Source organism: Montipora capricornis, chromosome 8, assembly GCF_036669925.1.
Source record: "Montipora capricornis isolate CH-2021 chromosome 8, ASM3666992v2, whole genome shotgun sequence".
In the NCBI taxonomy this organism is placed as follows: Eukaryota; Metazoa; Cnidaria; class Anthozoa; order Scleractinia; family Acroporidae; genus Montipora; species Montipora capricornis.
In genome coordinates this window covers 20,429,823-20,444,822 of record NC_090890.1, presented here as the reverse complement: position 1 = coordinate 20,444,822, position 15,000 = coordinate 20,429,823, and the positions used below count along the sequence as shown (strand labels likewise).

Below are 15,000 nucleotides of genomic sequence, written 5' to 3'. Positions count from 1 at the left end.
AATATTCTGTTTTATCCAGAATAACAAATTTGGAGCCCTTGTCTTGAATTCTAATAGCTTGCTCATCTAGGTTTTTAAGTCGAGAGAAGGCCCTTCTCTCACCTACAGAAAGATTGTCATGGACAGTAGAGACGTTAGTGGGATCGAATAGCTCTTTCTTGACCGATTCGAGAAACAACTCAACTTCTGGAAATTTGGAAAAAGGGGCTTTCCATGACGAAACTTTTTTAACTGTAGGGAAGACAGGCTTCCCTTCTTCTACAGTCGGACCATTATTAATATCACGATTATTAAAGAAAAACGTGGCTGCTCTAAGCCTATTCTCGAATTTCTCCCAATCTTCTTGTAACTTGAGCCTATCAATATCCCGGGGGACCGGACAAAACGATGGTCCCTTACTAAGCAACAATTTTTCGTATGGATCTAATTCCCGTGAAGAAAGGTTGATTGGGAAAAATTTCTCATTACCTAAGCTAGAAGTAACACGTCGTGTAGAAGAAACACGTCGTGCAGAAGAAAAGAAAATTCGTTTTCTATCTATTCTAACCTTTTTGGAAAAGCGTTTTTTTGACTCCATTTTTCATTCAACCTATTTATTACCACGTGAAGTCAAGGCATCGTGTATCCTTCTTTGGATCTTGCTCACAAGTAGCATCCTTCGTTGGCGACGCAGCATTTTACATTCTACCTGCTATTTTACTTTGGCTGTGTGCCTGTGAATCGTACCGATCCGATAATGTCCAGGTCTCCATCATCATCATACAGCATCATCAATACTTGGAACAAGCTGATTCGCTTTCAACATCACCACCGTTTCCTTTCACGTTGCAAACAACTTAATTCTATTCCACAAGGTCTTAAGCTTAACTTCAAGCTAGCTCTTGGTTCCAGTGACGAGGTTCTTAAACAACGCTGTGAAAAACATCTCTTCGCTGCATCAATGAACATTCTCAGTGATCTAGTCAATTTTGCTGACACCACGACTCGTCAGTTACAACAACAGCTTGAAGAGAAGCGTAAGCTTCTTTTCGAATATCATGACCAGGGCACCGCCCTCGACTCCTGGAATACAGCAAAGAGGAGCACCATATCGTTAAACAGAAGCTTGAACTTGAGATATCGCCACAAGATTAAGAAAGTCTATACAATTGCACCTGTCATCTACCATCATGCTGAACAATTGCATGAAGAGAACGCAAGGAAACCAAAACACAAGAACAGACGCTTTTCCAAAAAGGTTAGAATAGATAGAAAACGAATTTTCTTTTCTTCTGCACGACGTGTTTCTTCTACACGACGTGTCACTTCTAGCTTAGGTAATGAGAAATTTTTCCCAATCAACCTTTCTTCGCGGGAATTAGATCCATACGAAAAATCGTTGCTTAGTAAGGGACCATCGTTTTGTCCGGTCCCCCGGGATATTGATAGGCTCAAGTTACAAGAAGATTGGGAGAAATTCGAGAATAGGCTTAGAGCAGCCACGTTTTTCTTTAATAATCGTGATATTAATAATGGTCCGACTGTAGAAGAAGGGAAGCCTGTCTTCCCTACAGTTAAAAAAGTTTCGTCATGGAAAGCCCCTTTTTCCAAATTTCCAGAAGTTGAGTTGTTTCTCGAATCGGTCAAGAAAGAGCTATTCGATCCCACTAACGTCTCTACTGTCCATGACAATCTTTCTGTAGGTGAGAGAAGGGCCTTCTCTCGACTTAAAAACCTAGATGAGCAAGCTATTAGAATTCAAGACAAGGGCTCCAAATTTGTTATTCTGGATAAAACAGAATATTCATCTAAAATGCTTGGCCAGTTGGAAAACCCACTCCACTATAAAAAACTTGATTTCGATCCTAGTGCCAACTATGCTAATACCATTTTAGAGTGGAGTAACAAATGGCTACAGAAAGGGCAAATCGACCAAAATATTGCTAATTGGGTTGTTAATAACAAAGCCAAACCGGGCAAAGCCTTTGGGACTATAAAGACGCACAAGGAAGGGAACCCGCTTAGGTTAATTACTTCTTGTCGTGGGACAGCAATTGAAAACCTTTCTGCATTTACCGAATTTTATCTCAAGCCATTAGCCCAAAAACTGCCTTCATTTGTCAAAGATACTACCCACTTACTGCAAAAAATTGAAGATCTCAACAAGACTGGACCATTTCCCGAAGGTACCCTTCTTGTTTCCTGGGACGTTGTGTCAATGTTCCCCAATATTGACAACAAATTGGGAATAAAAGCTGTCACAAATGCTCTTAATTCACGAGAATTCCAAATTCCGTCAACTGAATGTATCGTTGAAGCTGTGAAGATCTGCTTAGAGCACAACAATTCCCACTTTCAGGATCAACAATTTTTGCAAACTCATGGCACCGCAATGGGCCCTAAGAACGCGTGTAGTTACGCTGATTTGGCAATGGGAATTATCGATCAAAAGGCCAAATCTGGGGAGACCAAACCTAAATTATGGTGGAGATATCGAGACGACATTTTCGATCTTTGGACCCAGGGTACCACCAAGCTGAAGGATTTTACCGAATTCATTAATTCACTGTACCCCACCATCAAATTTACCATGGTATCATCCGAAATTTCACTCAATGTTTTGGATCTCACCCTCCTTTTAGTTGATGGGTTTATTCAGACTGATATCTATTCCAAACCTACGGACCATCACATCTACTTATTGCGTAACAGTGCCCATCCATCTCATTGTACCAGGGCTATCCCGTTCGGAGTTGCTACAAGAGTTCGCAGAAATTGTTCCACAATTGAAAAGTTTGAAGAACGTAGCAAGGAATATCAAAATTATCTAGTAGATCGTGGTTACCACCCTTCTAAAGTTAAAACACAATTTGATAAGGCCAAAGATACACCCAGGGAGGACCTTCTTTCACCTAAAGAACGAGAGAAAAAGGTTATTTTTCCCCTTGTGGTCAATTTTAACCCTCATTTGCCCAACATTGGTAAAATCATTAAGTCGTATAGCCATTTAATTTATGATTCACCGACATTAGCACAGATTTTTCCCAAAGGGTCAATCATTCCATCTTATAGAAGGGCCAAAACCATCAAAGAGCTCCTAGCGGGACCCAAGGGATCTAATTATACTAACAACGACCATTCTGCTACAGGTTGTTTTAAATGTAGCAAAAAATGTGATTTATGTAAGAACTTTTTAAAGGAGGATAAGATTTTTTACAGCGCTCGTACAGATCGTTATTACACTATTAGGCAACATCTTGGTTGCAAATCTAAAAACGTGATTTATTTGGCCACTTGCAAGAAGTGTAAGGTTCAGTATGTGGGTTCAACATCCAATGAATTCAAAGTCAGGTTTCGGAATCACAAATCGGCTATGCTTACTAACAAGACTACGTGCGAATTAGCCGTGCATTTCAATAGGGTTGAACACCAGATGTCTGACTTTGAATTCATTGTTATCGAGAAAATTGTTAATGAATGTGAAGATCACATTGATAGGCGTTTACTCACAAGGGAAGCTTTTTGGTGCTCCCAGTTGTGTACTCTTCACCCCCACGGCCTTAACAAACGATCAGAGTTCAACTCTAAGAATAGAATTAGGTTTAGCCAATAAGTTTTAATTTTTAGCCATGCATTTTTAGCCATTTTTTAGCCATTTTCATTTATTATCTTCCCCAAAACATTTTTTCCATTCAATTCTTCATAACTTTAGATATAATACTTTTAAAAAAAATTTTTTACTGTGATAGTTAGCTCCCATAATTAACTCTATATTGTTCACTTCATCTACTATTGTGTAAGTGGTTTTTCTGTCTATAAGCTGGCCTATTTTGTCACCTACTCATTAGCGCTTGTTTGTAAATTTCGTGTAATTAAGCAATCTGTTTTTTTCGTCATTGTCACTTCTTCACATATATAAGATCTTGAAACCGACTCAGTTCCTGCCAAGTATTTTTTAGTTTTTAGCTTATTGTGAACACTGAGGAAGCCCGAAGGGCGAAACGTTTGTTCTTTACATTAAACATGGACCTGTGAGTAGTTTGCTTTTGACTCCATTTTTCATTCAACCTATATATATATATATATATATATATATATATATATATATATATATATATATATGTATATATATATATATATAAAGGTGCCCGCGGCAATTGTGAAAACAAGCCAATTCTGCTGCTGTCCCAAAGCAAAAAACAGCTACCCTCCTCACCCCTGTGCTTTGGTCAGACAACTGCCAATCACCACCCCACGCCACACTGTGGGTTCACTCTAATTGGTGATCAAAAGCAAACTATCATTCAGGCGTAAACCCTAACACTAGTCCAGGAAAAATTGCCAAGGCATCCTACACTGTAAAGTCTCACTTAACAAGGCCACAAACTCTAACTGTAGTTAAAGTCTCAAAGCAGCAACCCCCCCAGCCCTGTGCTTTTGACACACAACTCAGAGTTAGAACTGTCTCTGGGCTGTTTGGCAAAGCAGGCCTTGACGGCAAGCCCCCTCAAATTTGAGCGGCCATTCAAGAGTGCTCAAACTAGCGAGCTAGTGGGCATGCGCAATTGCTAGCGGCAATGACTCATCCCAGTAGAGTGCTCAATTTGGACATGAAAGCAGAGGCTTTGTAATGCCAAAGAGCTATATCTACTATATATATTTATTATATGGAGGAGAGTGTTTTACTGGGAACTAAACCACTCGTAGATTCCATACGCCACTTCATCCGGGACCAGAGTGGCGTATTTTCCGTATGTCACCTTTGTGAGTGTCGGATCGTTCAATGACGTCACGATTCCCGCCTTTTTTATAAAGCCCAGCTGTATTTGTAAAACTTGACTACTTTGAAACACAACAAAATCGGAAATATTCAATATTTAGTCTCCATATAATAAAAAAAACATTACACGTTGGCTCGAAGATATGAATTTTATGTTCTCGTGGGGCCTTGAGGGCAAGTCCCCTCAAATTTGAGCGGCCATACCAGAGTGCTCAAACTAGCGAGCTAGTGAGCATGCGAAATTGCTAGCGGCAATGACTCATCCTAGTAGAGTGCTCAATTTGAACATGAAAGCAAAGCTTTGTCATGCCAAAGAGCTATATCTAACTGCAGACGGTACCGTTTCAGCCTTCTGGGCCTCATCAGTACAGTGCTGATATCTAGGAAGGAGGTTAAGCTTATAAAGCCACCCCAAATGTCCCACACATGTGGTACATCTAAGTCATGCCAGAGTGCTCAAACTAGCGAGCTAGTGAGCATGCGCAATTGCTAGCGGCAATATATTAAAAGAAATTTCAAGCTCACAAGACAACTTTTCAAAAGACATGTTTCGGCATGACTCATGCCATCATCAGTTTAATGTGTTGTTTCCTTTTTCACTGTTTTAAATACCTTTAAAATTTGGGTACGTTAGCAATTTGAAATTTAAAATACAGTAACAGTTACAATTCTGCGCGTGCTAGTGCATGGAGGGGAGAGGAACGGTTTAGGGAAGAGGGAGAAACGGCCAAAAAAATAGTGGGAGGAAGGAGAAAGTACGTCAAATTATAGACAGAGATGGGAGAACCAGCATGAAAAGGGAGAAGGGAGTAAGTCTTAAAAGCGTGACATAAGTTTTCAAAGCCTTACTGCGGTGATAGTCTGGTTTCCAAACTTCCATCCTTCAACTTCTTCATTCCCTCCTTGAAGGTATGGACAGCTCTTTCTGCAAGCCCATATGATGAGGGATGATAGGGTCAAGTTCTGATGTGGCGGATTCCGTTTCGTTTCAGGAAACCTTCGAACTCTTCGCTCGCAAAGTTGCTGCCGTTGTCTGTAACTACCATTTCTGGAAGTCCATGGGTTGAAAAGGCAATTCATAACTTCTCAATGGTAGCGCTGGATGTGGAAGTGTTCATTGGAAATGCCTCTAACAACTTCGAGTGTGCATCTACTACTATGAGGAACATTTTGCCGAGAAATGGACCAGCATAGTCTAGTTGTAAGCGAACCCAAGGCTTATGCGGCCACTGCCAGGGATGCAAGGGGGGCTTCAGGTGGCAACTTCCTGTTTACTTGACAAAACCCACAGTTTTGCACTTTCATCTCCAAATCGAAGTCCATCCTTGGCCACCATACGGAACTTCTAGCCAACGACTTCATACGGCATATACCAGGGTGTGTCTCATGCAACTCTTCCATCACTCTTTCTCTTCTTTCTTGTTATTTTTTTTTCTTTAATTTATTTATTTGCAACACAACAGTACAACAATGTACATAAAGAATAAAATCAACTAATAAGAAACAGCATACTATACAAATCGCACGTACTAAAGACGGGGGGGGGGGGGGGGGGGGGTTAGTATCAAATAGAAGAGCAGTTTTCAAGTCTCCAGTGCCATTCAATTTTCCTGTGTAATTCTACAAATTTGGGCGTCTTAGAAAGTGTTTTACAAGTGTATAAATAATATTTGGTGTATGGAAAGAGAATATCTAGTCTGCGTTCTTGGGCGTTCGTCAGTTTGCATTTTTCCTCCTTTATTATATATCACTCTTTCTCTTGCTTTTGGGGTACCACCACGCGATTTCCCCATAGAAGGCACCCATCTTGAATGCTTAATTCTTCTTTTCTGCTGAAATATGGTTTGAGTGCTTCATCTGTATTGCTGGAAGGCCAGCCATGCATACTGTACAAACTTTATTACTTGAGAAAGTGTGGAATCAGATCTGGTTCCTGCTTGGATCTCTTTGACGTCTACTGGTGTAGAAGCTCCATTGTCCACACAGTTTCTGCGGGAACAGGCATCATCCGGGGCGTAACTGGCAATGGCAGTCTACTGAGGGCATCAGCACTGCTATGTTCCTTACCCGGTTTGTACTTGGTGTAATTGTATGCAGCTAGTGTCAAAGCCCAACGTTGGATTCGAGCAGCTGCCATGGTAGGTATAGCCTTCTTCTCATTAGACAAGGACTCGAGAGGCTTGTGGTCAGTCTCTAATGCGAATTGGTAGAATCCCGAGACTGGTAGAATCTTTTCGCAACCTCCACTTATTTCATTCAAACACGACAAAAACGTAGACAACTTTTTAGTTAGAAGCCCGATCAAAACTAACGAGCATTGTTAACACCAGCAAGATATCGGGCTTTCACATGTACCTCCGCAAATGTCATTTATTGCATAACCAGTACGTTATGCAATAAATTATACATTGGCGAGACAGGTAGACGACTAGGTGACCGATTCCGCGAACACCTTCGCGATGTTGAGAAGACTGACAAGGATGCATCTAAGCCTGTCGCTCGTCATTTTAATCTCCCTTACCACTCCAAAAAACACATGGCTATCTGCGGCCTTTCCATACATCTAGGTACGACGGAAAGCCGCAAGAATCTGGAACAAAAATTCATCTTCCAAATCGGCACCCTTAATCCTCACGGTATTAACGAACGCTTTTCATTTAACGAATATATTCCTCTTTTTCACGTTGCCATGTTACCACCAATAGCGTAACTCCTACTCTACTATAAAAACTACACGTAACCCATAATTCCTCGATTCGCTCTGACGAAGGGCTAACGCTCGAAACGTCAGCCTTTAGAATCTCTGTACGGTGGACAATTTACATTATCAACTCCGTTGATAAAACCAAATTTTTGTCTAATGCGAACTGTCTACCGTACAAGTATTGATGAAACTTCTTAACGCCAAAAATAACTGCGAGCGCCTCCCTCTCGAGATTAGAGTAATTCCTCTCTGTCTTTGTTAAGGTTCTAGATGCAAATGAAATTGGATGCTCTGAACCATCTTCCATCTTGTGTGAAAGAACCACTCCCAAACCATATTGGGAAGCATCGCATGCCAAAGTCAGTTCCTTTTTGTCATCATAGTGGACCAATAGTTTTGAAGACTTGAGAAATGAGTTAGACTGTTCAAAGGCTTGGTGTTGTTTTTTTCTCCAATGCCAACTGCTCTTACTGTTGAGTACTTTGTGTAGTGGGGCCAACACGCTTGACAAATTTGGCAGGAATTTCTGGTAATAATTGATCATGCCCAGATAAGACTTGAGCTCAGACACATTCTTCGGAGGTGGTGCATTGGCGATTGCATCCACTTTATTCTCCGTTGGTTGAATACCTTCCTTGCTCACTCGGTGACCCAGGTAAGTTATTTGAGATTCCATGAACACGCACTTTCCTTTCTTCAATCGCAATCCAGCTTCAGCAAGACGTTTCAAGACTTCGTCCAGGTTTCTTAAATGAGCATCGTCATTGGCACCGGACACCAAGATGTCATCTACACGGACAATCATATAAGGAATATTCTGCAAAAGATTTTCCATGTTGCTTTGGAAGATACCAGGAGCAGACGAGACTCCATAAGAAAGGCGATTATATTGAAAGAGCCCTTTGTGTGTGTTGATGGTGGTGTACTGTTTGGACTCAGCTTCCAGCTGTAGCTGTTGATAGGCTTGACTAATGTCCAGTTTTGTACATTTCTCTCCACCACCTAGGGTAGCTAGCAAATCCTCCACCTTTGGGACGGGGTAATTATCCACCTTTGAAACTTGATTGACAGTTGTCTTATAATCATTACAGATACGGGTGGTGTCTGGATTGGCACAATAGCGGCTGCCCATTCCGAGAATTGCACAGGTTCTATTTGTTCGTTCTTCTTCAATCTTCCCTTTCATGGCATATGGCACGCCGTGCTTTGCAGAATTTTGGCACTGAATCTGTTTTCACATGAATCTTGGCCTTTGGTCCTGTGAAAGTTCCTACGCCCTCTTCAAACACTTCTGAGTACTGAGTGATCAATGTCTTAAGTTTAGATTCTGCTTGATTTCCATCAGCCTCCATTTTGAATAATTTCCTCCAGTCGAGCTTCACCTCTTTCAACCAATCTCTTCCTAAAAAAATTCGGTCCAGACCCCTCCACGACCAATGTTGATAGCTCCTTTTCTTGTCCTTCGTAAAAAACAACAACGTCCACAGTTCCCAGAATTTTAACCGATTCACCAGTGTATGTTCGCAGCTTTACTTGAGTTGGTTTCATTTCGAGTTTCTTCTGTGCTGAGTTTCCGTGGCTAATTTTCTTAAACGTTTCGTCGCTAATAATCGTAGCGGCTGCTCCAGTATCGACCTCCATGCTCGTTGAAAATCCGTTCAAGTTAATCTCCACTCGATATGGCTCCCGTTCCTTTGCGGCTACATGAAACATCGTGTATTCCTCAGTATCTTCTTCTTCTAGCTTTTCTTCCGAATCTGTCGCTTCCTTGTGATGTGTGTTTCCTTGTTTTTTGCCGTTCCGCTGGTTGGTTTTCAATTTGACGCGACACTTAGACGCCTTGTGGCCTTTCCTCTGGCATCGATAACACTTTTCATCCTTGTACCTGCATTTTTCAGCTTCATGAAACTTCCCTCCACAGCGATAACATTCTTTGGCTGTTTGCTTGCCCTGTTCCTTGTTCAAACGGTTGACTGGTGATTCCTTGGGCTTCTCCACCGGGTTGCCTTGCTGTATATCGTGCGTGTTTTTGCTGGCTATTTCCATAGCTGTAGCTAATTCCAGTGCTTTCTTAAAATCCAATCGGCTTTCGGCCAACACTCGACGTTGTAGCCTTTCATCATTCACCCCACAAACCATACGATCTCGGATCATATCTTCCAGTTGATTACGAAAGTCGCAATGCTCCGAAAGACTTCGTAATTCAGCAACATATTGCTGGATGGTGTCCCTTGGTTGTCGAAAGCGGCTGTTGAATTTGAAGCGGTAAACAATAGTCGACGGTCGCGGGTTAAAATGGTTCTTCACAATGTTTACAAGCTCAGCGAAGGTTTTGTCGGTTGGTTTCCCTGGCGATACTAAATTCCTGATTACCTTGTACGTTTTCGCTCCACACGAGCTGAGTAACACCGCCCGTTTCTTCCCAGCATCGATGATTTCGTTTGCCGTAAAATAATGCTCCAGCGGTTCTGTGTACTCTATCCAATTGTCGTTTTCCTGGAATTCCTCCACTTTATCGATTAAAGCCATCCCATCCTCGTCGCCAAAATGTAATGTTCCCGCACTATTGAACCAAACTGAATGAACTGATTTAATGAATGTTCCATCAAAAGCACATGGTCTGCAAAACTTTCACTTGTAAAACTACTGGAGGAGCGGTTACATAGCTGACACAAACAAGACTATTCTACAGAATTTTACGGAGAAAGGACTTTCAATGCGCATTGTTGTACCGGTCCTAAGATACTTTTGTAACGCAATGTTGTGTCACGGAAAACCCTTCCTCGGAAGGGGATGTAGCAAATTCCATGTTCTGAGAATGGTGCCAAAAAACAACGACAATAAAGATAATCCATCGAACCGTAATTATGGAGAATAACAACTGCATATCTTCCGTGAATTTTGTGTTATACGCCAAAAACTGTTTACAGCATCATGTCGATGCGCAATAAATGCGATTTTATACACGTGGTTTCACTCCTTTAACAGAAACTCGAAGAAGTGGCAACATATTGGCATTTCGATATGTTTTGCTCAAGTTATTGCTGAAATCAGGCTCAAATAAGGGCTTGACTTTAGTGGTTTTAAAAGAAACTCTGGGGCCGCATTTTGTACAGCGGCTTTTCTTTTTAATTAATGTATCTTTAAGTATTCTTTATTTAGCTGTATTTTAGCTGCAAATGTAATGTGTCCAAGATTTTAGCTCTTGTAGTTATTCTGAAATTCGAGATGAAATAAAGTTTATACATGTGTGTATGTTACCTCCAGGGCGCTTGCGTACACTTCGTAATCTGCGACTCCAGTGCTTACAATATGACAGATAAAATGAATTTTCGCTTGAATATATAAGCCATCGAAATCTTACGCTAGATTGTAATGACATGGGCGGTCTGGAGCTGTCAGTAGGCGTGAGATTTGTCTCATATGTCTTAGGGACAGACAGATCTTTCCCTCAATGCCGTACCGGGAGGCGAGGTCGGTAGCAGAAAGCAGCGAAGGTCCAACTGCGTCCAAAAGCGATCGCACGGGCCGAGATCCCGGGATGACTCCTTTGGTACGACGCTCTAGCGCCACTTCTGGCGGTACTGCTGTTTCTCTCTCGTTCAAACATTCCGTCGCCGCGTGCGTAAGAGTTCTGGCTCTCCAATACCTAGCCTACCAAAAAAATAAAGATGATAACTCCCCTCCCCCCTGTCAATGTTGGATTTTCCAGTGGAAAAAAATGGTACCAAATTTCTATTTGCTTTTCTTATATATGTACGATTTGCCATAAATACGAGATATATTTTTGTAGAAGAGGTCGTAAGTTGCTTTTCATATATTGAAGCCTGTGTGTAAGAAGATCGGCTTACAGTAATAGTCAATGGTACAGTTCCCCGCAACAGTACTCCATATATTCCGAGGAAAATGTCGCTATTTTGTTCGTCTTTGGGTTCAACTAAGCGCTTAGTAATAACCACTGTAATCCAAACTTTATTTTTTATAGGATTGAAGAGTGTAAAGTTTTCTTTTAAACACTATTTATCACAGTACTCAATTGAACGAATATAAATGAGAACTTAAGAGGCTGTCTCCGTAAAAGCGGTCCGGTCGATCTGGTTTGAAAAATAGATTTCGCTCATTTCTTGATTGTTGCAAGACTTTCATGTGCTTATACTAAAACCACAATCCACTTGATCGGATCTTTTAAATTATTTGAGATTTGAGGGATTTTTGGTTCACCCGCTCGAACGCTTCTGGCGCCCTATATCGAGGCTTCAATTTCACCCAACTTTGAAGATCAATTTATCACGACCTAACGAAGCCTGTACAAAACAAAAAGGATGGCTAGTTACTTCATGTCTTTTGAATACACAAAGGTGACTTTCATTAACATTGAGATTGAATGAAGCTACCAGCGAGACTTTAAAGGCACCCCTATCATAGAGCCTGATCAGACACGCGAACACCGATCAAATTCAAACTCTATTTATGAAAACGTGAGACGGTCTTTTTCAATGTTAATGAAAGTCACCTTTGTGTATTCAAAAGACATGAAGTAACTGGCCATCGTTTTTGTTTTGTACAGGCTTCGTTAGGTCGTGATAAATTGATCTTCAAAGTTGGGTGAAATTGAAGCCTCGATATAGGGCGCCAAAAATCCCTCAAATCTCCAATAATTTAAAAGACCCGATCAAGTGGATTGTGGTTTTAGTATAAGCACATGAAAGTCTTGCAACACTCATTTAGCGCATTGAACTTTTACTATGCCTTCCATTAATGCCGTGCCGTTGGAAGGCAACAGTCAGGAGTCATCGAGAAGTCCGACTCAAAATCCTATTGATCGTTCTCGAGTATTGCCCTCCAAACGCGGTTTTAAGCTGGCCTCGCTGAATATAAATAAATTGACCACTCATCTTGATGAACTCAAGATCTTTCTCGTAAGTAACGATATAGATGTTCTCGCAATTAACGAGACTAAACTAAATGAATACATTACCGATAATGAGGTCAGTATCTCTGGTTATGATATAGTTAGACGTGATAGAACTACATATGGAAGTGGGGGCGTTTGCTGTTTTGTAAAAAAGCCAATTAACTTTTCGGTGCGCAACGATCTTTGCATGGGCAGTCTTGAGAACCTTTGTATTGAAATACGCAAACCTCGTTCTAAATCATTTATTGTTGCTACGTGGTATAGACCACCTAATTCGCTTGTTAGTATATTTTCACCTTTTGAAGAGTTGATTGGGAAATTGGATTCCCTTAATACTGAATTCTACCTTTTAGGGGATCTAAATTGCAATATGGCCGCATCCCAGTTTGATAGCGATACACGCAAATTATTAACTATCACGGATGTTTATGGTCTTCAACAACTCATAACAGAACCAACAAGAATAACCGAAACATCTGCAACATTGATTGATTTAATTTTTACTAACTGTCCTGACAAGGTGTTATGCTCAGGTGTGCGTCATATTGGCATTAGCGATCACAGCATGGTCTATGTCTATCGAAAATTAGCCATTAATGGACAGAGTAAGGGTCACACTAATATAACCTATAGGAATTTTCGAAGTTTTAACCGTGATAAATTTCGTAGCGATGTTGCATCTCAAGATTGGGATCACATAAACAATTCTTCCAATCCAAATGATATGTGGAATGAATGGAAGGAATCCTTTTTGGCTATTGTTAACAAGCACGCTCCATTGAGAACCACTCGTGTTCGCGCGCGGGGTTCCCCATGGATTACTTCCGAGCTTAAAAAACAGATGCACGATCGAGATATTTTGAAACTCAGAGCAATTAGATCAAAAAATCCTAATGATTGGGTTCACTTTAAAAGACAGCGGAACAAAGTCAATAGTGCGACTAGGCTAGCGAAGCAAGTTTATTATCAAAATATGCTAAACGAGCATAAGGGTGATTCCCGCAAAACCTGGCAGATCATCAATGAGCTGTCTTCCCGAAATTTCGTGGAAACGTCTGTGAAACAACTGAATGTAGAGGAGCAATCAGTAACAGCTCCAGCCGAAATAGCGCACGAATTTAACCGTTATTTTGCTACCATTGGCCCGAAACTTGCTAGTGATATTCCTTCTTCAGATGGCAACAGCTATCTGAACTATCTCACTAGCAAGGATAAGGAGTTTCAGTTCCGCCCAACCTCCACAAATGAAGTATTTTCACTGCTGAATAAACTGAAAAAATCAAAGGCAGTCGGCCTTGACAAAATTTCTTCTCGACTTATTCGTGAATGCGCGGATCTTATTTGCAAACCGCTGTGCTATATTTTCAATCAGTCATTAAATGTAGGTGTGTTCCCAGACGACTGGAAGTGTGCACGGGTCACTCCACTATTCAAACAAGGGGAACGTGATGACCTAAACAATTACCGCCCAATTTCCGTTATCCCGGTTATAGCCAAAGTGTTTGAAAGAATAGTTTATAACCAATTATATGCTTACCTAACAAAGCATAACGTAATATGTAAATGCCAATCTGGTTTTCGCTCTATTCATTCCACCGTTACGGCTCTACTTGGGGCTACGGATACTTGGGCTTATAAAATTGACCGAGGAAAAATAAACGCTGTTGTTTTCCTAGACGTAAAAAAAGCTTTTGATACGGTTAATCACGAGATCCTTTTATCTAAATTAAATAATTACGGCATACATGGCATTTCTTACAACTGGTTTAAGTCCTATTTGGACAACCGCACTCAAAAGTGTTCCATTAATGGATCACTTTCTAAAACTTGCTCACTAAGTTGCGGCGTCCCTCAAGGGACTATTTGGGTCCATTGTTGTTTTTGCTATATATCAATGATCTGCCAAATTGTCTAACGAATTGTGTGCCATGGATGTACGCAGATGACACCCACCTAACATATGCGGGTGACAATACAGGCGACATTGAATCAAGTCTTAACCATGATCAAGAAAATGTTAAAAAATGGTTGATAGCAAACAAACTTACCCTGAACATGACAAAAACCGAATTTATGCTGATTGGATCAAGGCAGGGGTTGTATGCTCACAAATCCTCCAATTCCCGAGATTAATGGTGCTCCTATCACTCAAGTTTCTGTTGCTAAATCCCTGGGCGTGCTTATTGATAATAATCTTAACTGGAGTAGCCATGTCGATAAACTGACAAAGAAAGTAGCTTCTGGAATTGGAGCCCTCAAACGTGTAAGGCATCTCGTTCCTCAGACGACATTGCGCTCTATTTATCACGCTTTACTTCAACCGCATTTTGACTACTGCAATGTCGTCTGGGGAAACTGTGGTATCACGTTACATGACAAATAACAAAAACTGCAAAATAGAGCAGCCAGAGTTTTGACCTTCTCTAATTTTGATGCAAATGCTAGCGAGCTATTCAAAATTTTAGGCTGGAAAAATCTAGTTGGCCAGCAACAAATTGCGCTGGCCACAATGGTCTATAAGTGTCTTCAGGGGCTAGCACCGGAATATCTATGTTCTAAATTTACAAACCGCGAATCTGTTTATAGTTTAAGAGACTCTGAAAGAAAGCTTAATGTTCCGTT

The 15,000-nt window shown here is 40.9% G+C and overlaps 3 protein-coding genes across 3 annotated transcripts in view; 1 reads left to right on the top strand and 2 right to left on the bottom strand.

Moving 5' to 3' along the window:
- The window catches only part of LOC138013822 (uncharacterized), a 4,141-nt gene extending 3,564 nt beyond the window's left edge, over positions 1-577 (bottom strand). Inside the window, exon 1 of the mRNA XM_068860876.1 lies at positions 1-577. This exon is cut by the window's left edge and continues 1,510 nt beyond it. Within this exon, the coding sequence (XP_068716977.1) occupies positions 1-577 (577 nt within the window).
- Positions 578-736: 159 nt separating this feature from the next.
- LOC138013821 (uncharacterized) lies at positions 737-5,953 on the top strand. The gene is made up of 2 exons (XM_068860874.1): positions 737-3,294; positions 5,752-5,953. The coding sequence occupies exons 1-2, from the start codon at positions 737-739 to the stop codon at positions 5,951-5,953; spliced, it is 2,760 nt and encodes a 919-aa protein (XP_068716975.1).
- A 2,851-nt stretch (positions 5,954-8,804) lies between these two features.
- On the bottom strand, positions 8,805-9,992 carry LOC138013820 (uncharacterized). The gene has a single exon (XM_068860873.1). It carries the CDS (start codon positions 9,990-9,992, stop codon positions 8,805-8,807), a length of 1,188 nt encoding a protein of 395 aa, XP_068716974.1.
- Between the last annotated feature and the right edge of the window lie 5,008 nt (positions 9,993-15,000).